Below are 16,146 nucleotides of genomic sequence, written 5' to 3' on the forward strand. Positions count from 1 at the left end.
CTGTCGTACTTTTATTGTGACTGGTCGTTCTATGTCTCTTCAGTCCACCTTTACTTTTACATTTCTTGGGACAATCTGGACATGAAAATACTCCAGCTTCAACCCGTAAAAAATAGGCTTTATTATTAATGAATATTGACGGTCTTGCTAGCTAGCTAGCTGCAGCTTTAAAATTGCAATTTTACTGAGAAATAGGATATACACCACTAACATTTTTGGCAGTATCAATGAGATCTCCCTCAAACTGTTCATCAGCCTCCAAACATGCCAAAACAGCTTCGAAGTCGTCTTCAAATAAAAAATCAGAACTGGCAGCCATATTTTCTTTTTTCCCGCTAGAGCTTTGTTTTGATTCTGTGCACCGTAATGTTTGTCTCGCCTACTCAAAATTAGGCGTTTAACATAAAGCCAAGATACGCGCTAACCCTTTGAAGTTTGCCGCTCTTCCCAACCAGGGTTTTTCGAGAAACTATGGTTTAACAGTTGAATTTGTTTCAACTAGCGGTGGAATTATTTTCTTATTCTCACCATGTTTAGATTCTTTACTAAGATGTTATTTAGAATGGAAAAAGATTTAAATCTCCGTGATAAAAAGTTTCTTGCAACAACACTAAATGTGGGGAGCCTGGGGAAGGGAGGAAATGATGTAAGTTTCTTCACCACCTATGCAATAATAAACAGAGGTAGCTATAAATAATTAATAGATTTTTATAAAATATTTGTTCCACTTCCTCAAAAATCTCGAGAAGACTCGATCTCGCTGAAAGAGCTTCTTTTTTTTGTTTTGTTTTTTTGTTACTTGCATGTCTGAATACTTTTTAAAAATTGTAGTTAACGCTTATATGTCAAATTGAAAGTAAAAAAAAAAAAAGTAAAAAATAAAAATAAAGAATACAAAGATAAACAACCACATGTACATTATCTTAATTAGCAACTTTCTTACCATTCCACTCCAAACAACATTGAGATCGTGAAATAGCGTTGAAATCGAACGTACAAACAAGCTGATAAACTTTTTTTTATCAGTAAAAGTGAAAGTAAACTGACAAGTGTGACGATAGCCTTAGAAATTTTCGTGTCATTTTTCGAGTATAAACAGTGTGGTCAAGTTTAATCTTTCATAACGATTTAAAATATATGGATTTCATTCTTCAAGACATATGAGAATTTGTTGAGAGTGTAAGTCACATTTTTATAAAAACAAAAATAGTGTGTTTATCAAATATTTTTACGAAACTTTACAATAAAATCGTGGTGTTTAATTTTGTCATTTTGTTGTATTTGGCGCGCTTTTGTTCTACCTTCTTCGCATGAATAATTTAAGTACAATTAGAACGATGTTAAACATTTAAAAAAACGACGCAGTTAAAAAAACTTATAATCTTAATTGAAGCTGAGCAGAATTTATCGAGTCTTTCTCAAAAAAACAAATCGCATATTTAACAGAATATTTAATTTAATCTCAATGGACATGTTAAACAATAGAATATTCATTGCTAATGGCAACATTAAAAATGTTTTTTTTATAGTGCGAACGATATTTCAAAGAGCATAAATTCTTGGTTGTGGGATGGCATAATGGCGGCAGGTTTTAAACAAATTTTTCGTTTAAAAAATTATCTGTTTTAATGTCTACATATTTATATCTTGTTCTTTATAAAATTGTGACGGAATATAAAATATAAGAGTGTTATTAAAATACAAGTAATAAGAAAAGATGCTCTGTTGATTTCATCTTTTCGAGGTGCATGGTGGCCATTATAATTGTACTCATTGCGGGCGATATTTTTTTCTTACCTACATTTCTTTTATAAGAACGTTCTTTATAAGAACTAAGATGAAGATTTAGTTTATGTATATTATAGTGTCCAGCCTGCATTTCTTTACAAATTACGGCTAAGAACAAAAAGTCTAGAAATACCATAATAAAATTATTTTCAGCGGCTTCTTCCTTTTCATGTATATTTTACACAATAAAATAATTTCAAGAGAATAACAACTCCCATTAAGAAAAAATAATTTCGCTTTGTTTTGAAAGAACACAAATAATAAATTTCGAGGCTGAAAAAATAAATCATCCATTCTGTAATTAGAATATAGACATTCTTATAAAAATCTCTCGCCTGTCTGCAGTCAATATGTTGATCTATTTGTCATGCTCTTCTTAAAAAAATCATCCAAAAAATTTGTACTTTTCATAAAAACGTATGTTTGCACAAACATTTTCATTCTTATTTGGTGCAGCAAAAAAATAATTACTTTTTTAAATACGCCACTGTCAACCTCGTCCCCAGGACCTTTTTTCGCTTTTTATCAAAAAAGCGAAAAGAGGTCCTGGGGACGAGGTTGCGCCACTGTCAATTTTCCTTAAGAAACTCTTATAAATTACTTTCTACTATCCGAATATCTGTAACCTGAAAACCGCTATAATCCAAACTAATTTTTAGGTCCCTTCGGCTAAATTCTCTCTATAATCCGAATTTTTAAGTGTAAATATACCACACTTTCGAATGTTTTTGTTTTTCGTAATTTGAATCCCTGTCGAATTCGAATGTTTTGATTTTTTTGTAAGACAAAGAGAAATCGTAAGAAATCGCAAGTCAGTGAGTTCTTTTATTTTCGTTCAAACTTATTCGTTTTTATTTCTCACCTTACTTTTTTTAATTTTTTTTTAAATGTTCGATTGGTCTCTTTTATCTGAATTTTCACCCTTTAAAACCTGGAAATTCGAATTAGAGAGACTTTCTACTATCCGAATCTCTCTGTAATCCGAATAAAAAGTTACCCCCCCCCCCCTTGGGATTCGGATTAGAGAGAGTTAACTGTATATCTATGCAGATGTCGAATGGAACGGTAGAGTTAACTATTCTGGAGTATACGATAAAAGATTCTTACATGCAGCTATCGAAAAAGGATCTGTAAATCTTCCAAAAAACGATCCATTACTAAATAAAGAAGTTGTGCCTTATGTTTTATTACCAGATGATGCTTTCTGATGAAGCCCTACCCGCATAAAAACCTTACGGTAGAAAAAGAATATAAAATTACAACCACAGCCAAGGTCGAAGGATATCCAAACATCTTTTTGGAATTTTGGCTCACAGATGGCGCATTGTTTTTACTGCAATCAATCTCGAGCCGAATCATGTTGAAAACGTAATTCTTTCCGCACCAGCTTCGCATAACATGCTTATAAAAATACAAATTCATTGGACGCTTACCTTTCTATATCTTTAGCCGATTCTTGCGTCGAAAATGGAGATTTTATAGAGAGGGGGAATGGCGAAATATTGGTGTTGTAGATTCAGTTTATCTGGACACAACGTACCGTTTCAGCTAAGTCAGTCAGGGAAAGCTTCAAAAATCATTTTGCCGTTGAATGGCAATGGAAACATTGTTTAACAGGAACGACAGTTGATACGCATATATTTTGATTCTGGCCCTGTGGTGAAAGTACGGTGAATGCTTGCCTTGGTGTGTTAAATGCTTGTCCTCTATAGGGTGGTGTCGGCACACAGTTTGATTCAATCACGTCTTCTTGCTTTAAATTTACTCACTTTAAGCGTCTCTACATTTCGATGCTCTGATAACTGCAACAAGGAAAGCCAATCTTTCGTAATGCACCCAGCTTGAAGCGTAAAGGTCATTGGTTGATTGTCCACTTTTTGTTTTGTGCTCTTTGTTAAGTTCTCGTCCAAGCTGTGCTCTTAACCCGTGTATTTTCGCTTTAACTGATGCAACCGTTGTGTCTAACGTAGTTGCGATGGACGCATAGGCGAGTCTCTTACATTTTTTTGTTGTTGTAATCGAAATACACGGGGTTTTCTTCCAATTTATCGAGAAGGATAAATTCATAGCTCAAATCTTCTGCATTTTGTTTCTTGCTCTTATTTTGCGCATCATTCCCAAACATCACTTTTCTTGCACTTCTTTGCTTTTTCATCTTCAGGGTCTCTTTAATTTTCTTCTCTTTTTTCAGATTTCCAATTCATCACAGACAAAATGATAAATGCCAGGGCAAATCGAGGCAACTTTTTGAGCAACATTACCCGTCAACATTTGTTGATGAACATGTTGACTCGATTTGCTATAGGTATCACATGCTCACGAAGAAAACAATCTCTAAAAATGTTGATCAGCATTGTTGATGAGTTTTGTATGTTGCTATTTCTGGCAACATTTTTCAGTATTTTTGAATCATTTAATTTCAAATTCGAATGTTTTAGCACGAATTCGAATGTTTTTGTTCGAGCGTGTATACGACTTGCATGAATATAAGATCAATACACAGAGATATATTCATTTTGAAAATGGCGGAAGTCACTGTTTTAGCTGATCCTCTGTAACTACTGCTGGTGGTTAACATAACTTTAAAATATGTTTAAATGAGTTGTAATCCATCCTCATCTTTTTTGTATAAGCTCTAGTATCCTCGGTCATTAGCTCCTAGACGAGGTTATTATAGAGTCCTTCCTCTTCCCTTCTTTGAATCCATTTTCTAGTAGGGTCTCACTTTCTCTTTTTATCGTCATTTATTACCAATGCCAGCAATAAACATGCTACAGCTTCCTTCTCCGCCATTTTGAAGAAAGAAAACGTTTCAGTAGAATGCAGTTGCTCAAAATGTTGACGAGAATGTTGACAAGAATGTTGACCGAGAATGTTGAGCGATTTGCCCCAGGCTTAAGGGTTTGGTTTTCGTAATATTTCAAATAATCGAATACTTTTTTGAACGTTTGTGTTCGAAAAGTTTTTAAAACGTTCGAAAATCTGAAGTGTTCGATATATGAGAAACACTCCACCAAACCGATTCAACATCAAAGTTTTGACTTGAAAATGTTGCAGTAAAATTTGTTCAGATACAAAACATCGTCCAACATCATAAAAATGGATGTTGGATGAAATGTGGGATCGGCTTCCGTCGGGCCTCAACATGAAGAGTGTGTTATGAGGGAGAAAATGTTGAGTATGGAAAGTTTGACCAATGTCAAATTTCATCCAACATCATCAAACACTTCATTCTTCTTTTTTCCCTTTTCAAAGATTATGAGGATGAAATGACAATGCATTTGCGCGACCATCGGCATTTACCTAGAAAAACAAAATTGCAAAAAACACAAATCATCATCTGACTCAATTCTAAGTATTGTTATTCGTCATAATTATGTCGCACAAAAGCGAACTTTATTGCTATCGTATTCATTATAATATTCTGAATTTAATACACTTTTTTTTCTCATTCTGACAATCTCGCTCTTCGAGATAATCGTATCAGAAAGAGATACCCTGGGAACAAGCATTTTAATGAAAAAATCAGAAATCACAGTTGAAACAGATCTCATAAATTTTTTTTCTATTTTTCAGAAATAAATCGCGAAAATACCTACCAATCAACTTCTGTCCAATAACTCTCAAATGTATTTACAACTTAACGTCATGTTTATTCCGGGCTTTTTTAAGTTTTCACAACCCCAGCCCAGGCCCTTTTTCGGTTTTTGATATCACCGATATCAAAAAACTTAAAGGAGCCCTGGTTAGATGATTATACCGCGATAAAACAATATTGCAATGAACTGACTGGAATTTAGAAGGTTGTATCTTGTTTTAGATGTGTGTTGAGCATTTACTTAAAACAACGAGTAAAGAAACAAGCTGCATAGATAACGCTGGGGCATTTAAAGATTGTGTTTTGTTTCAGGCTGTATTACAACACATTTCAAAACAAAAGGAAAGCAAAGTTTTACTATCAGAACTGCCTTACTCTCTAACAGAATGCCATGTTTTACTAACAAAAACGTTCGATTTGAGAAAAAAACGTTTGTCCGATCAGTTTTCAAAGACAAAAAAACATTCGACGAGTAACTATAAAACGTTAAACAAAAGTTTATCTTATGCGTCTGGTTGTGCATGGTGGTATGATTTTGAACTTCTAATTTTCGTTGGTAAACGTCGTCAAAAGAGGTCAAATGGTTAAGGTTGTTTTTAGCTTTTAAAAAGCTGTATACATTAAGAAGTAATTTTTCACAAATTTTATTTCAGAATATTTCATTTTTATTTCGCGAGTCAAGCATCTATAAATTTTCGTCAAAGAGAGGAAAAAACTCACTAGTGAAACAAATACTCACAAAAACAAAAGTTTAACGTGTACATATTGCGATTGTAATTGAAGATGACTGAAGTATAATCTAAGGAATAATCTTCTTTTATTCGTGCGATTTTTCTATGATAGCAGCTTTTATTTTTACTAGTTTATTCTGTCATTTTAATATTCCTGAAGGTAATTAACACACGTTATGTAATTCCTATGTGACTTTTACAGAAAAGTTTCTATTTTTGCTGACTAGAGGTTGCTGTTACATACAGAGACAACTAGAGGTTGTTGTTACATGCATATAAGACTAGAGGTTGTTGTTACATGCAGAGACGACTAGAGGTTGTTGTTACATGCAGATACGACTAGAGGTTGTTGTTACATACAGAGACGACTAGAGATTGTTGTTACATGCAAAGACGACTAGAGATTGTTGTTACATGCAGAGACAACTAGAGGTTGTTGTTACATGCAAAGACGACTAGAGGTTGTTGTTACATGCAGATACGACTAGAGGTTGTTGTTACATGCAGAGACGACTACAGGTTGTTGTTACATGCAAAGACGACTAGAGGTTGTTGTTACATGCAAAGACGACTAGAGATTGTTGTTACATGCAGAGACAACTAGAGGTTGTTGTTACATGCAGATACGACTAGAGGTTGTTGTTACATGCAGATACGACTAGAGATTGTTGTTACATGCAGAGACAACTAGAGGTTGTTGTTACATGCAGATAAGACTAGAGGTTGTTGTCACATGCAGATAAGACTAGAGATTGTTGTTACATGCAGAGACGACTACAGGTTGTTGTTACATGCAAAGACGACTAGAGGTTGTTGTTACATGCAAAGACGACTAGAGATTGTTGTTACATGCAGAGACAACTAGAGGTTGTTGTTACATGCAGATACGACTAGAGGTTGTTGTTACATGCAGATACGACTAGAGATTGTTGTTACATGCAGAGACAACTAAAGATTGTTGTTACATACAGAGACGACTAGAGGTTGTTGTTACATGCAGAGACAACTAAAGATTGTTGTTACATACAGAGACGACTAGAGGTTGTTGTTACATACAGAGACGACTAGAGATTGTTGTTACATGCAGATACGACTAGAGGTTGTTGTTACATGCAGATACGACTAGAGGTTGTTGTTACATGCAGAGACGACTAGAGGTTGTTGTTACATGCAAAGACGACTAAAGATGTTGTTACATGCAAAGACGACTAGAGATTGTTGTTACATGCAAAGACGACTAAAGATTGTTGTTACATGCAGAGACAACTAAAGATTGTTGTTACATACAGAGACGACTAGAGGTTGTTGTTACATGCAGAGACGACTAGAGGTTGTTGTTACATGCATATAAGACTAGAGGTTGTTGTTACATGCAGATAAGACTAGAGGTTGTTGTTACATGCAGATAAGACTAGAGGTTGTTGTTACATGCAGAGACGACTAGAGGTTGTTGTTACATGCAAAGACGACTAGAGATTGTTGTTACATGCAGAGACAACTAAAGATTGTTGTTACATGCAGAGAGGACTAAAGATGTTGTTACATGCAAAAAAGACTAGAGGTTGTTGTTACATGCATATAAGACTAGAGGTTGTTGTTACATGCATATAAGACTAGAGGTTGCTGTTACATGCATATAAGACTAGAGGTTGCTGTTACATGCGGAGACAATAGAGCAAACTTGCTTCCTAGACTTGTGTTTTGGAAAAAGACTTATGTGGACGAGGTTGTTGAAATGTCTTTTGACTATTTGACATGAACAAATATCAATTTTAACATACAAGTGAGAATAGGACTGTGCACTTTGAAAGCTGTTACGTCATTATTTAACAGCTGTTTTACATCTTTACATACTATTTAGACAAGAAAATTTAAACTACGTGCTAGTGTAATTTGGTGTGCCCGAGACATATAAGAGAAATTCTTGGGGTACCTATTTTCCTGAAAGAAAAATAACTTGAGAAAGTATGACTAATGTTTTCTTTATGTCCGAAAGCTTATTCTTATTATTTTTCGACCGTACATGACCTGTATTTTTGGTGAAAACAAAAAATTGATTTTAACAAATTATAAATTCTCTATGAATATATATATTTTCTTGATCTATTACTTACTTCTGTACTTGTTTTGTTAGCTTGTCTTGTCATTTTCCTGTTGCTTTAAAACTTTGTTATATTAAAATTTTATAAGTATGTTAATAAACTTGCACTTCTAGGTTTACTAATTTGCTTTTTTGGTTTGGTTAAAACTGAAGTTTATGCTTCACTTCTCCTTCTTCATGAAAGGTTTATATTTTTTTTTTCAGTTCAACTTTGAGATGTTAGATAGAAATAACAATTTTAAACTAACGTGAAAGTCGTTATGCGAATATGTTACGACAGACGGATGAAGGCGACGCATTCTCAATTGCGACTCGTGTTAAATGTCGTCGTATTTATTGCCGTTTTAAGCGGCGTTGTGGTATACACTACCATTAATGACAAACTTAATTTAAAGCTTTACCGGAAAACCAATGAGAATGTGTATGGTATATCAAGCGAGGCAGGTAAAAAATTAAAAACAGAAAAAAAAGCTAAACTTGTGCAAACATCAAAAGTTAAAACTGCACATACAGCCTTTCGTGTTCCGTTCGTTTACCGTGCATCCAGTGAGTTGTACCGATCAAGGACACTTCTGAATACTTCAGAGGTAACAGATACCGTCGATGAAAATTACCCAGAGGATATATTCACAGCGCAAGAAAAAAAAGATGGTGCCATCGTGCTTCATGTTATTGGGATATGTTACATGTTCCTTGCGTTAGCTCTCGTATGCGATGAGTTTTTCGTGCCTGCGCTGCATCTTATATCAAAAATAGCAAACATTTCCGATGACGTGGCGGGTGCCACATTTATGGCAGCTGGTGGAAGTGCACCGGAGTTGTTTATATCCGTGATCGGAGTATTTATTTCGAAGTCTAATGTAGGGTTTGGAACCATCGTTGGTAGCGCTGTGTTTAATATACTGTTTGTTATTGGAATGTGCGCTATTTTTAGCAAAGTTCTGCTTGAATTAACATGGTGGCCGCTGCTTAGAGACAGTTTGTTTTACATATTGGCTTTAGTTATACTTATATCGTTTTTTTATGATACTTTCATCGAGTGGTGGGAAGCACTGGTGTTGTTCTCTGTTTACATTGCGTATGTTACGTTTATGGTATTTAACGAGCGCATAGAAAGGTATGTGAAAAGTAAGGTTCAAAAAAAGAAAACGAAAAAAACTTCCATCATCACACCTTTACAAGAGAAACATAAAGAAGTAAGTATTATTTTCATGTTTACTTATTCAAATAGGTTGCGTGGGCCGCGGCGACGGTGAAGGGTCGAGGAATGCAAATTAGGCTTAACCTGCTTAAGTGATGTTTCATTTCGTTTATAACAAAAAATTTCGTTGCCCCCTTTTTACTAATTAATACTGATAATTAAAATTTACTTCCCATTTAATTATGCTGGACAGAAAATATTTTAGTCGTCATTTTAGAGCTTAGAATGTTTGCGATTTCCACTTACGTTATTATACTGAAGTGAGACAGACTGGTCACACAGATCTTGCACTATATTAATATGACAAAGTTTGTCGTTCAAATTAGAAAAGCCATTCACTTTTATCCAAGTTTTAATTGTTGTTTTGCGCTGTTTTTTGATTTGTTTATAAAAATGGCCAAGAAACAACCAAATTCAAAAATATAGTATAATCTCTATATTAACAACTTGAATCTACAGTAACTTGAACTTTAGATTCAAGTTGTTCAACTTTGAAAATTCCTTAAAAACTTTCACTAATACTTCCTCATAAAAGTCACTTAACTCAAATCGGTTGAAGGTAGGTATCATTCTATCAATCCATAGAATTATTTTGTTTTTATGTCGATATAAACTTTCCCAGTTGACAACCCTGCGTTTCACATCCTGAAATTAGGAGTGTCATGACACAATTGTCGTTTTTCGACAATGTTACAAACATGCATATTATAGACAAAAAAAAAAACACGCCACACGAGCGACTGAAAATTCGGGAAAACAGGACATGCTGACGTAAGCAAAGTATGGTTTAAAATTTTGGAACTCCCAAATACTCTAAGAGCGTTTTGACATTGACATTTTTTTCAAATGCAAACTGCACTGGATTTAACATTAAAAGGTTTTTTTTTTATTCTAATGTTTTAGATTTTATTTGCTCTGTCGAATAACTTAGAAGAAAGCGCGTTTCGACACGGAGCTTTGCAGTTAGTTATTCATACATTGGATCCTATTGCAGAAGGTACTTTCGATTTTTTGTGTGCGATACAAATATTTGACGTGGTCACACACGGAAGGCTCGTTTTCATTTATTTGAATTTTCTTAATAGCGCAAAAGGCGTAAGAGTTTTTAGTTAGCGCATGCGCAATTTGATAATATCTTCCCTGCGTGAGAGATTTTTTTGTGTTCGAAGAGCAGCTCTCGAGTTCAGCGGCAAAGTTTAAACCAGTCTACTTTTACAGGCGTTGTTTTTTTCTTTAGCAGCTAGCTAATGATGTTAGAATACTTTAAGCTATCACGTAATTTGGCAAGATACGATGCTTTATCACCAGCTGCTGATTGATATAAGCTTTAAATTATGAATATTCTTTTTTTCTTGTTCTTTTTTTTTAAAGTAAGCTTATAGAATTAAAAAAACAATCTTCTGTTTACAGCAGCTGTCATATTACCTTTAGCTTTTGCCCTAGTGAAAAATCCAACCAAATGGAAACTCCTTTATAAATGCCAAACATGTAAAAGTTTCTATATAAATTTGTTGCCCTACCTAATGTAATTGGATTCGTTTTTTGCATTGCAGAAACTGTTGAACGCAAACTAAGCCAGTTTCGCGATCATTGCGACAGTTCATTCACGACTAAAGAAACTAGCGATCAATCATCTCGTGAATCGATATCAATTGATAAAAACTCGAATTTAATTAAAGTAAATTCAGCTACACAAAAAGAAAGCTATGGCGAATTAAAAAATCGAAGCTCGTTCGATTATGAGGACTCGAGCATGGAAAGGGATAATTTAACACGTAGCGATACAATCGAGGACGCAAATCAAATGCTGAAAGAACTCGATGCTATGAATGTTCCCCGTGAAAGTGCGCCTGTGGATGAGGGTGGGGGTAAAGAAAATAAGTTAGACAATAGGATGAACTTTCCATCACTGGAAACAAATGAGAATAACGAGGGCATGGATGGTATGGAGTCTGATTTGAGCTTACGTGAGAATGTAAAATTCTCTACGAGAGAGATTTCTCGTTCCTCATCCAGAGCAAGTCTAAGAAGCCACAGAGGCTTAGCACCTGCGCAACAATTTGATGTTTTGAATGTGGAGGTAGGAAATTTTTTATTAGGAAAGGTACATTTAATTGTACATAACACGTGTACAAGAACTTTCAAGAACGTAAGGTTCCAACATCTGTTTTTGCTGAAAATGCAAGTGAATGGACGTGCCGTATTACTTTTATCTGCAGCATGTCATGGTACTTTTATCAATTCTTCCTCATACTCCTCCTCAAAGGTTCACATAGCAAAAAAGTTTTTTCCGTCTATAGTAAACATAGAAGCTATCTTACAAAGGAACACCATACTTTGTTATACTAAGAAATTCAAAATGGAACCTGGTTTTCTTATTTTTTAAGACAGTCCAACGTTCAATTGTTCTTAATTAGCTTTTAACGATACTACTGCAGAAATTCTTATATATTTTTTATCATGATGTTTATCATACATGAAAAACACAAGGGAGAAGAGCGGGCCGATAAATAAAAATCGTTTAATTTACACTTGCAGGAGAGAGAAGTCGTCAAAGAAGGTGATGATGAAGAAGAAGGACCTGTTGATATATCATGGCCAGATACATTCTTTGCTCGGCTATTTTACGTCATCAAAGCTCCACTAATGTTCTTGTTAATTGTCACTTTACCGGATGTCCGTCGACCGGTGAGTCTAAATTTTTTTGATTAGTTAATAAGTTAAAACAGTATCGACACGAGCTCTGTACTATCAATACTCGATTACACCTCAGTTACCTCCCCTTCTAACAAACCCCTGTCTTTTAAATAACCCTCCCTCCCACCCTCCAAAAAAGCCCCGAAAGGTTGACTACTTTATTCCATGAAATTAACGAGTCAAGAAATTAACGCGAATTAAATCAACGGTCATGACATTAACGCAGTTGAACACGATTGTTTTCAAAAATGCATTTATATAACGCGAATTTGAGAATATGCGATATAACGCGAAACAAAAATTACGGCAAAAGTCGAATTCACGGTAATAAAGCAATCTCGTCTAATACAAATCGGTATGGAAATCGAAGTAAAGGTTTTCGGTGTTTTGAAAAATATTGTTAAAAAGAAGTTAAAATTTTTAAAATATGAGAAAAGCGCTTTTAGTTAGTTTTCCACTTAGAGTATTAAGATTATACAAAATATATGGCTATGCAAAAGCTGTTCTAAGACAGATCTCTGAAAATGTGAACGCCGCTGAGCTTTCGTCTGATGAGAAGGAAATAGTAAAAAATTTGTAAAAAAATTGTATTTTTATGTTTTTTAGACTTTAATATATTATAAAAAAAGTCACCAAATTACCAGTATTTTAATTAACGGTCATTAAATTAACGCGAATTTTTAAACACCGAGTTAATTTCATGACTCGTTAATTTCATGGAATAAGGTAATTATTTACGGTGGTGCACTTTTAATTACCAGATGATTTAGCAAATTCTAGTCCAACATAATTAATTCATTTTTAGAAACTTTGGAAATTATTTCCGATCACGTTCTTAGGCAGCATCTTATGGATAGGCGGTTTCACTTATCTCATGGTATGGTGGGCAGCAGAAGTTGGAAAGACATTAGGTATACCGGACGAGGTGAGGCGCCAAATACTGAATCTTTTTAAATAATTCTTTGTATTTTTTTTTTTATTTTTACTGAAAAATTTAATTTGTCCCATTTTTCGTGATTGCCTTTCATAACACGTGTGAAGTTAAATATACTGTCTAATTCGAAACTCTATGGTTTCAACAATTTTTCTGGCACGTTAAAACCCAAAACCTCATATTCAATTCATATTCAAACATCTCAAATATTGCTAATAAAAAACTTATATTAAGATTTGAACTCAGAATTTTCTCAGAGCAACCATGTGTGAAGAATGTTGTATGATTGACTAAAAAAGGATAAAAAAGGATAACTTTCTCTGTGTTTATGTGCAGGTAATGGGATTAACGTTTTTAGCGGCTGGTACAAGTATACCTGATCTTATTACCAGTGTGGTGGTAGCCCGTCAAGGCTTAGGCGACATGGCTGTGTCGAGTTCGATAGGAAGTAATATTTTTGATGTCACCGTAGGGTAAGTTTGTACTGAAACATTATTTTTTCTCTCTCCTAGTTTGTACTTATTTCGCGTCTCGTGTTTGGCGACAAATTCTATGAAGATTTTACAAACCTATTTAAAAAAGATGTTGTCAATTTAGCAAGAGTGATTTGAAAAGTGAAAAGTGGTTACGGGCGATGGAGAGGAAGGGTGTTAAATATTTTGGCGTTTAGGCTGTGAAGATGAATTATAAAATAGATAAATGAAAAACAAAATTCGAGATCAACGAGTATTATTCATACTTTTAAGATATTCTTAATTTTTAAAACATTTTAAGTTTCAATATTTTTTAAAAAACGTGTATTTTAAACTACAGGTTTTGTAGAAGCGCACGTGCGGATGCATTAACGGATACTAAACTATGATATATTTTTAGTTTTACGTTTAGGTTAGGGGAAAGGGGAAGCTGAGGTTAACATCTAAACGTCGGATTGACGATAAAAAGCTTATAATATTTAAATAAAAATGTGTTCTTAGATTGCCGTTGCCATGGTTAATCCATAGTCTTATAAATGGCGCCGCCGCTGTCAATGTGAAAAGCGATGGTTTGTTTTGTTCCACCATTTTGCTTTTTATCATGTTATTGTCGGTTGTAGCAACCATTGCTCTCAGTAAGTGGAAAATGACGAAATTGTTGGGTGCAACCATGTTTCTTTTATATGTGGTTTTTATCACTGTTACTCTGCTTATACAACTCGAGGTATGGTCATGCTTTCTATAAATGTTTGCATGAAGATACAATAATAATGCCATAGTTAGACTATTCACGCATCTGCATTTCCAGCTAACCTGCTCTTGAAACTTTTTAAAAAGGTGTTTTGTTTCTATTTATCTGTAGAAAACCAATTTAAATTTCTACGCTGTCAGAAACAGGAATTGTTAGCCAATCAAATGCTATTACTATCATTATTACTATTTTTTCCTTTCAGAAAAAAAAAGTATATATTACGACATAAAAAAGTAAAAAAAAAACAAAACAAGCATAAAATTACAAACTCTCATAGGAAAACGCCCTAGCACCACCCTTTTTGCACCTTGTCTTCAAAATAATAGCCTTTCAGATTAAAATATCGAATATAGTGAATGAAAATGGCAGTCAAATTTTTATAGTATGCACGCTAACTTGCTGATAATTTTTAAAATGTTTTGTTCAGTCGTTTGTAAATAATTTTTTAGGCCTTGTATGTATAACCACGGATGTCAATAATTTCTGATACGTGACAAAAAAGTGGAATGAACTTTCAATTTATTTATTTATTTATTTATTTTACAGTATATATATTTAAAAAAAATATGTCGAATGTCATAATTTTTTGTTTATTTTCTATTTTTTCCATTAACCTTACACAAGAGCAAATTTCCTTCCCTCAAAACGCATAAAAAAAACAACACAAACTAATGACTCTTTTAAACTAGCTCCCAAAGTTCATATTAAAAAATGCAAATAGAACCTCTTGAAACGAGGTTAGGTCAGCGTTATCCAGCGCATGCGTGCAGTATATATAAACCCCGATAATAATTCGAACAGTAACTCAAACTATTTTTAAATATTGACCTCAGATATATAGAGCATTTACTAAGTCGAACTATTTTAGCTGTCCCCCCTGGCTTAAAATGTTCGTGATAATTTGAGATGAAAAGAAAAAAATGTAAAATAGAGAAACTGCTCATTTTAAAGAGATACAAATTTCTTTCCAGTAAGTTCCAAAGTACTTGAGATCTGATTTAAAAATACAAAGTGCTCTTGACTATCAGAGTAAAATAACAAGAAAGATGCTAATTTTGATGATTTCTTGAAGTAGAGTACTATCGCGTATAATATACACATAGATAATGGAATCTGCATCTGAAACTCTTTGTCTCACAACCACATTATTACATCCTCTAACTGAGGTTCAGTACTATTTAAAACATTTAGCGCAGTGGTGTCTAAGAATATTTTGCACTTTGCACTTTTATATAGCCTGTTTTGTCAAAACTTGTTCTGAAACATCATATTTTTGTATCGGAATAATCGATAAATTAGTTGATGTATACAAGAGATGTATAGATAAAAATCTGTGTTATACAGAAACATACAGTTTTCATTTTCTGATTATTGAAATAGGCAAATTCTCAAGAAAAACTGAAAATATAGAGGAAAAAGCGTAACTTCGATCCTAGGGCTGTTTCTCTCTTTTTGATAAGACAAAAAAAAATCCTGGTATCGAGGTTGGATATAGGTTGCTTACGTGTAAATCGATATTTCGATTTTACGGTAGGAACTTTCTAGCTAATCATTTTGGATTTCGTTATAATACGCTTTACTACGTCTCACATTGAAATATGTGATTTAAAAATATTATATATGTTTTGTAAAATGACACGAGAAAATTTTAACGACTCTAGAAGGGTCAGATATTTGGTGGACGAATATTTTTTGTGTATCTGCGATCGGGCATATATGCAGGAAAAAGTTCAAAACAAAGAAAATGTGCGCAAGCAGGACCAAGTAACACCTACAAAATATTCATGTGCTATATTCATGTGCTATATCAGTTATATGTGTTCACTGCACATGCGCGTATTATCGTGTCCGTGAACTTGGTTGATATTTTAT

General features: G+C 33.9%; 1 protein-coding gene across 1 annotated transcript; it reads left to right on the forward strand.

Annotated features, from left to right (window-relative positions):
- The first annotated feature begins 8,383 nt into the window (after window positions 1–8,383).
- Window positions 8,384–15,201, forward strand: LOC130644907 (sodium/potassium/calcium exchanger 2-like). Its single transcript, XM_057450694.1, has 7 exons — window positions 8,384–9,414; window positions 10,323–10,416; window positions 10,973–11,499; window positions 11,958–12,107; window positions 12,922–13,041; window positions 13,387–13,523; window positions 14,025–15,201. The coding sequence occupies exons 1-7, from the start codon at window positions 8,479–8,481 to the stop codon at window positions 14,266–14,268; spliced, it is 2,208 nt and encodes a 735-aa protein (XP_057306677.1). The 5' UTR covers window positions 8,384–8,478; the 3' UTR covers window positions 14,269–15,201.
- Window positions 15,202–16,146: the final 945 nt, after the last annotated feature.

Source organism: Hydractinia symbiolongicarpus, chromosome 1 (assembly GCF_029227915.1).
Source record: "Hydractinia symbiolongicarpus strain clone_291-10 chromosome 1, HSymV2.1, whole genome shotgun sequence".
Taxonomy (NCBI): Eukaryota; Metazoa; Cnidaria; class Hydrozoa; order Anthoathecata; family Hydractiniidae; genus Hydractinia; species Hydractinia symbiolongicarpus.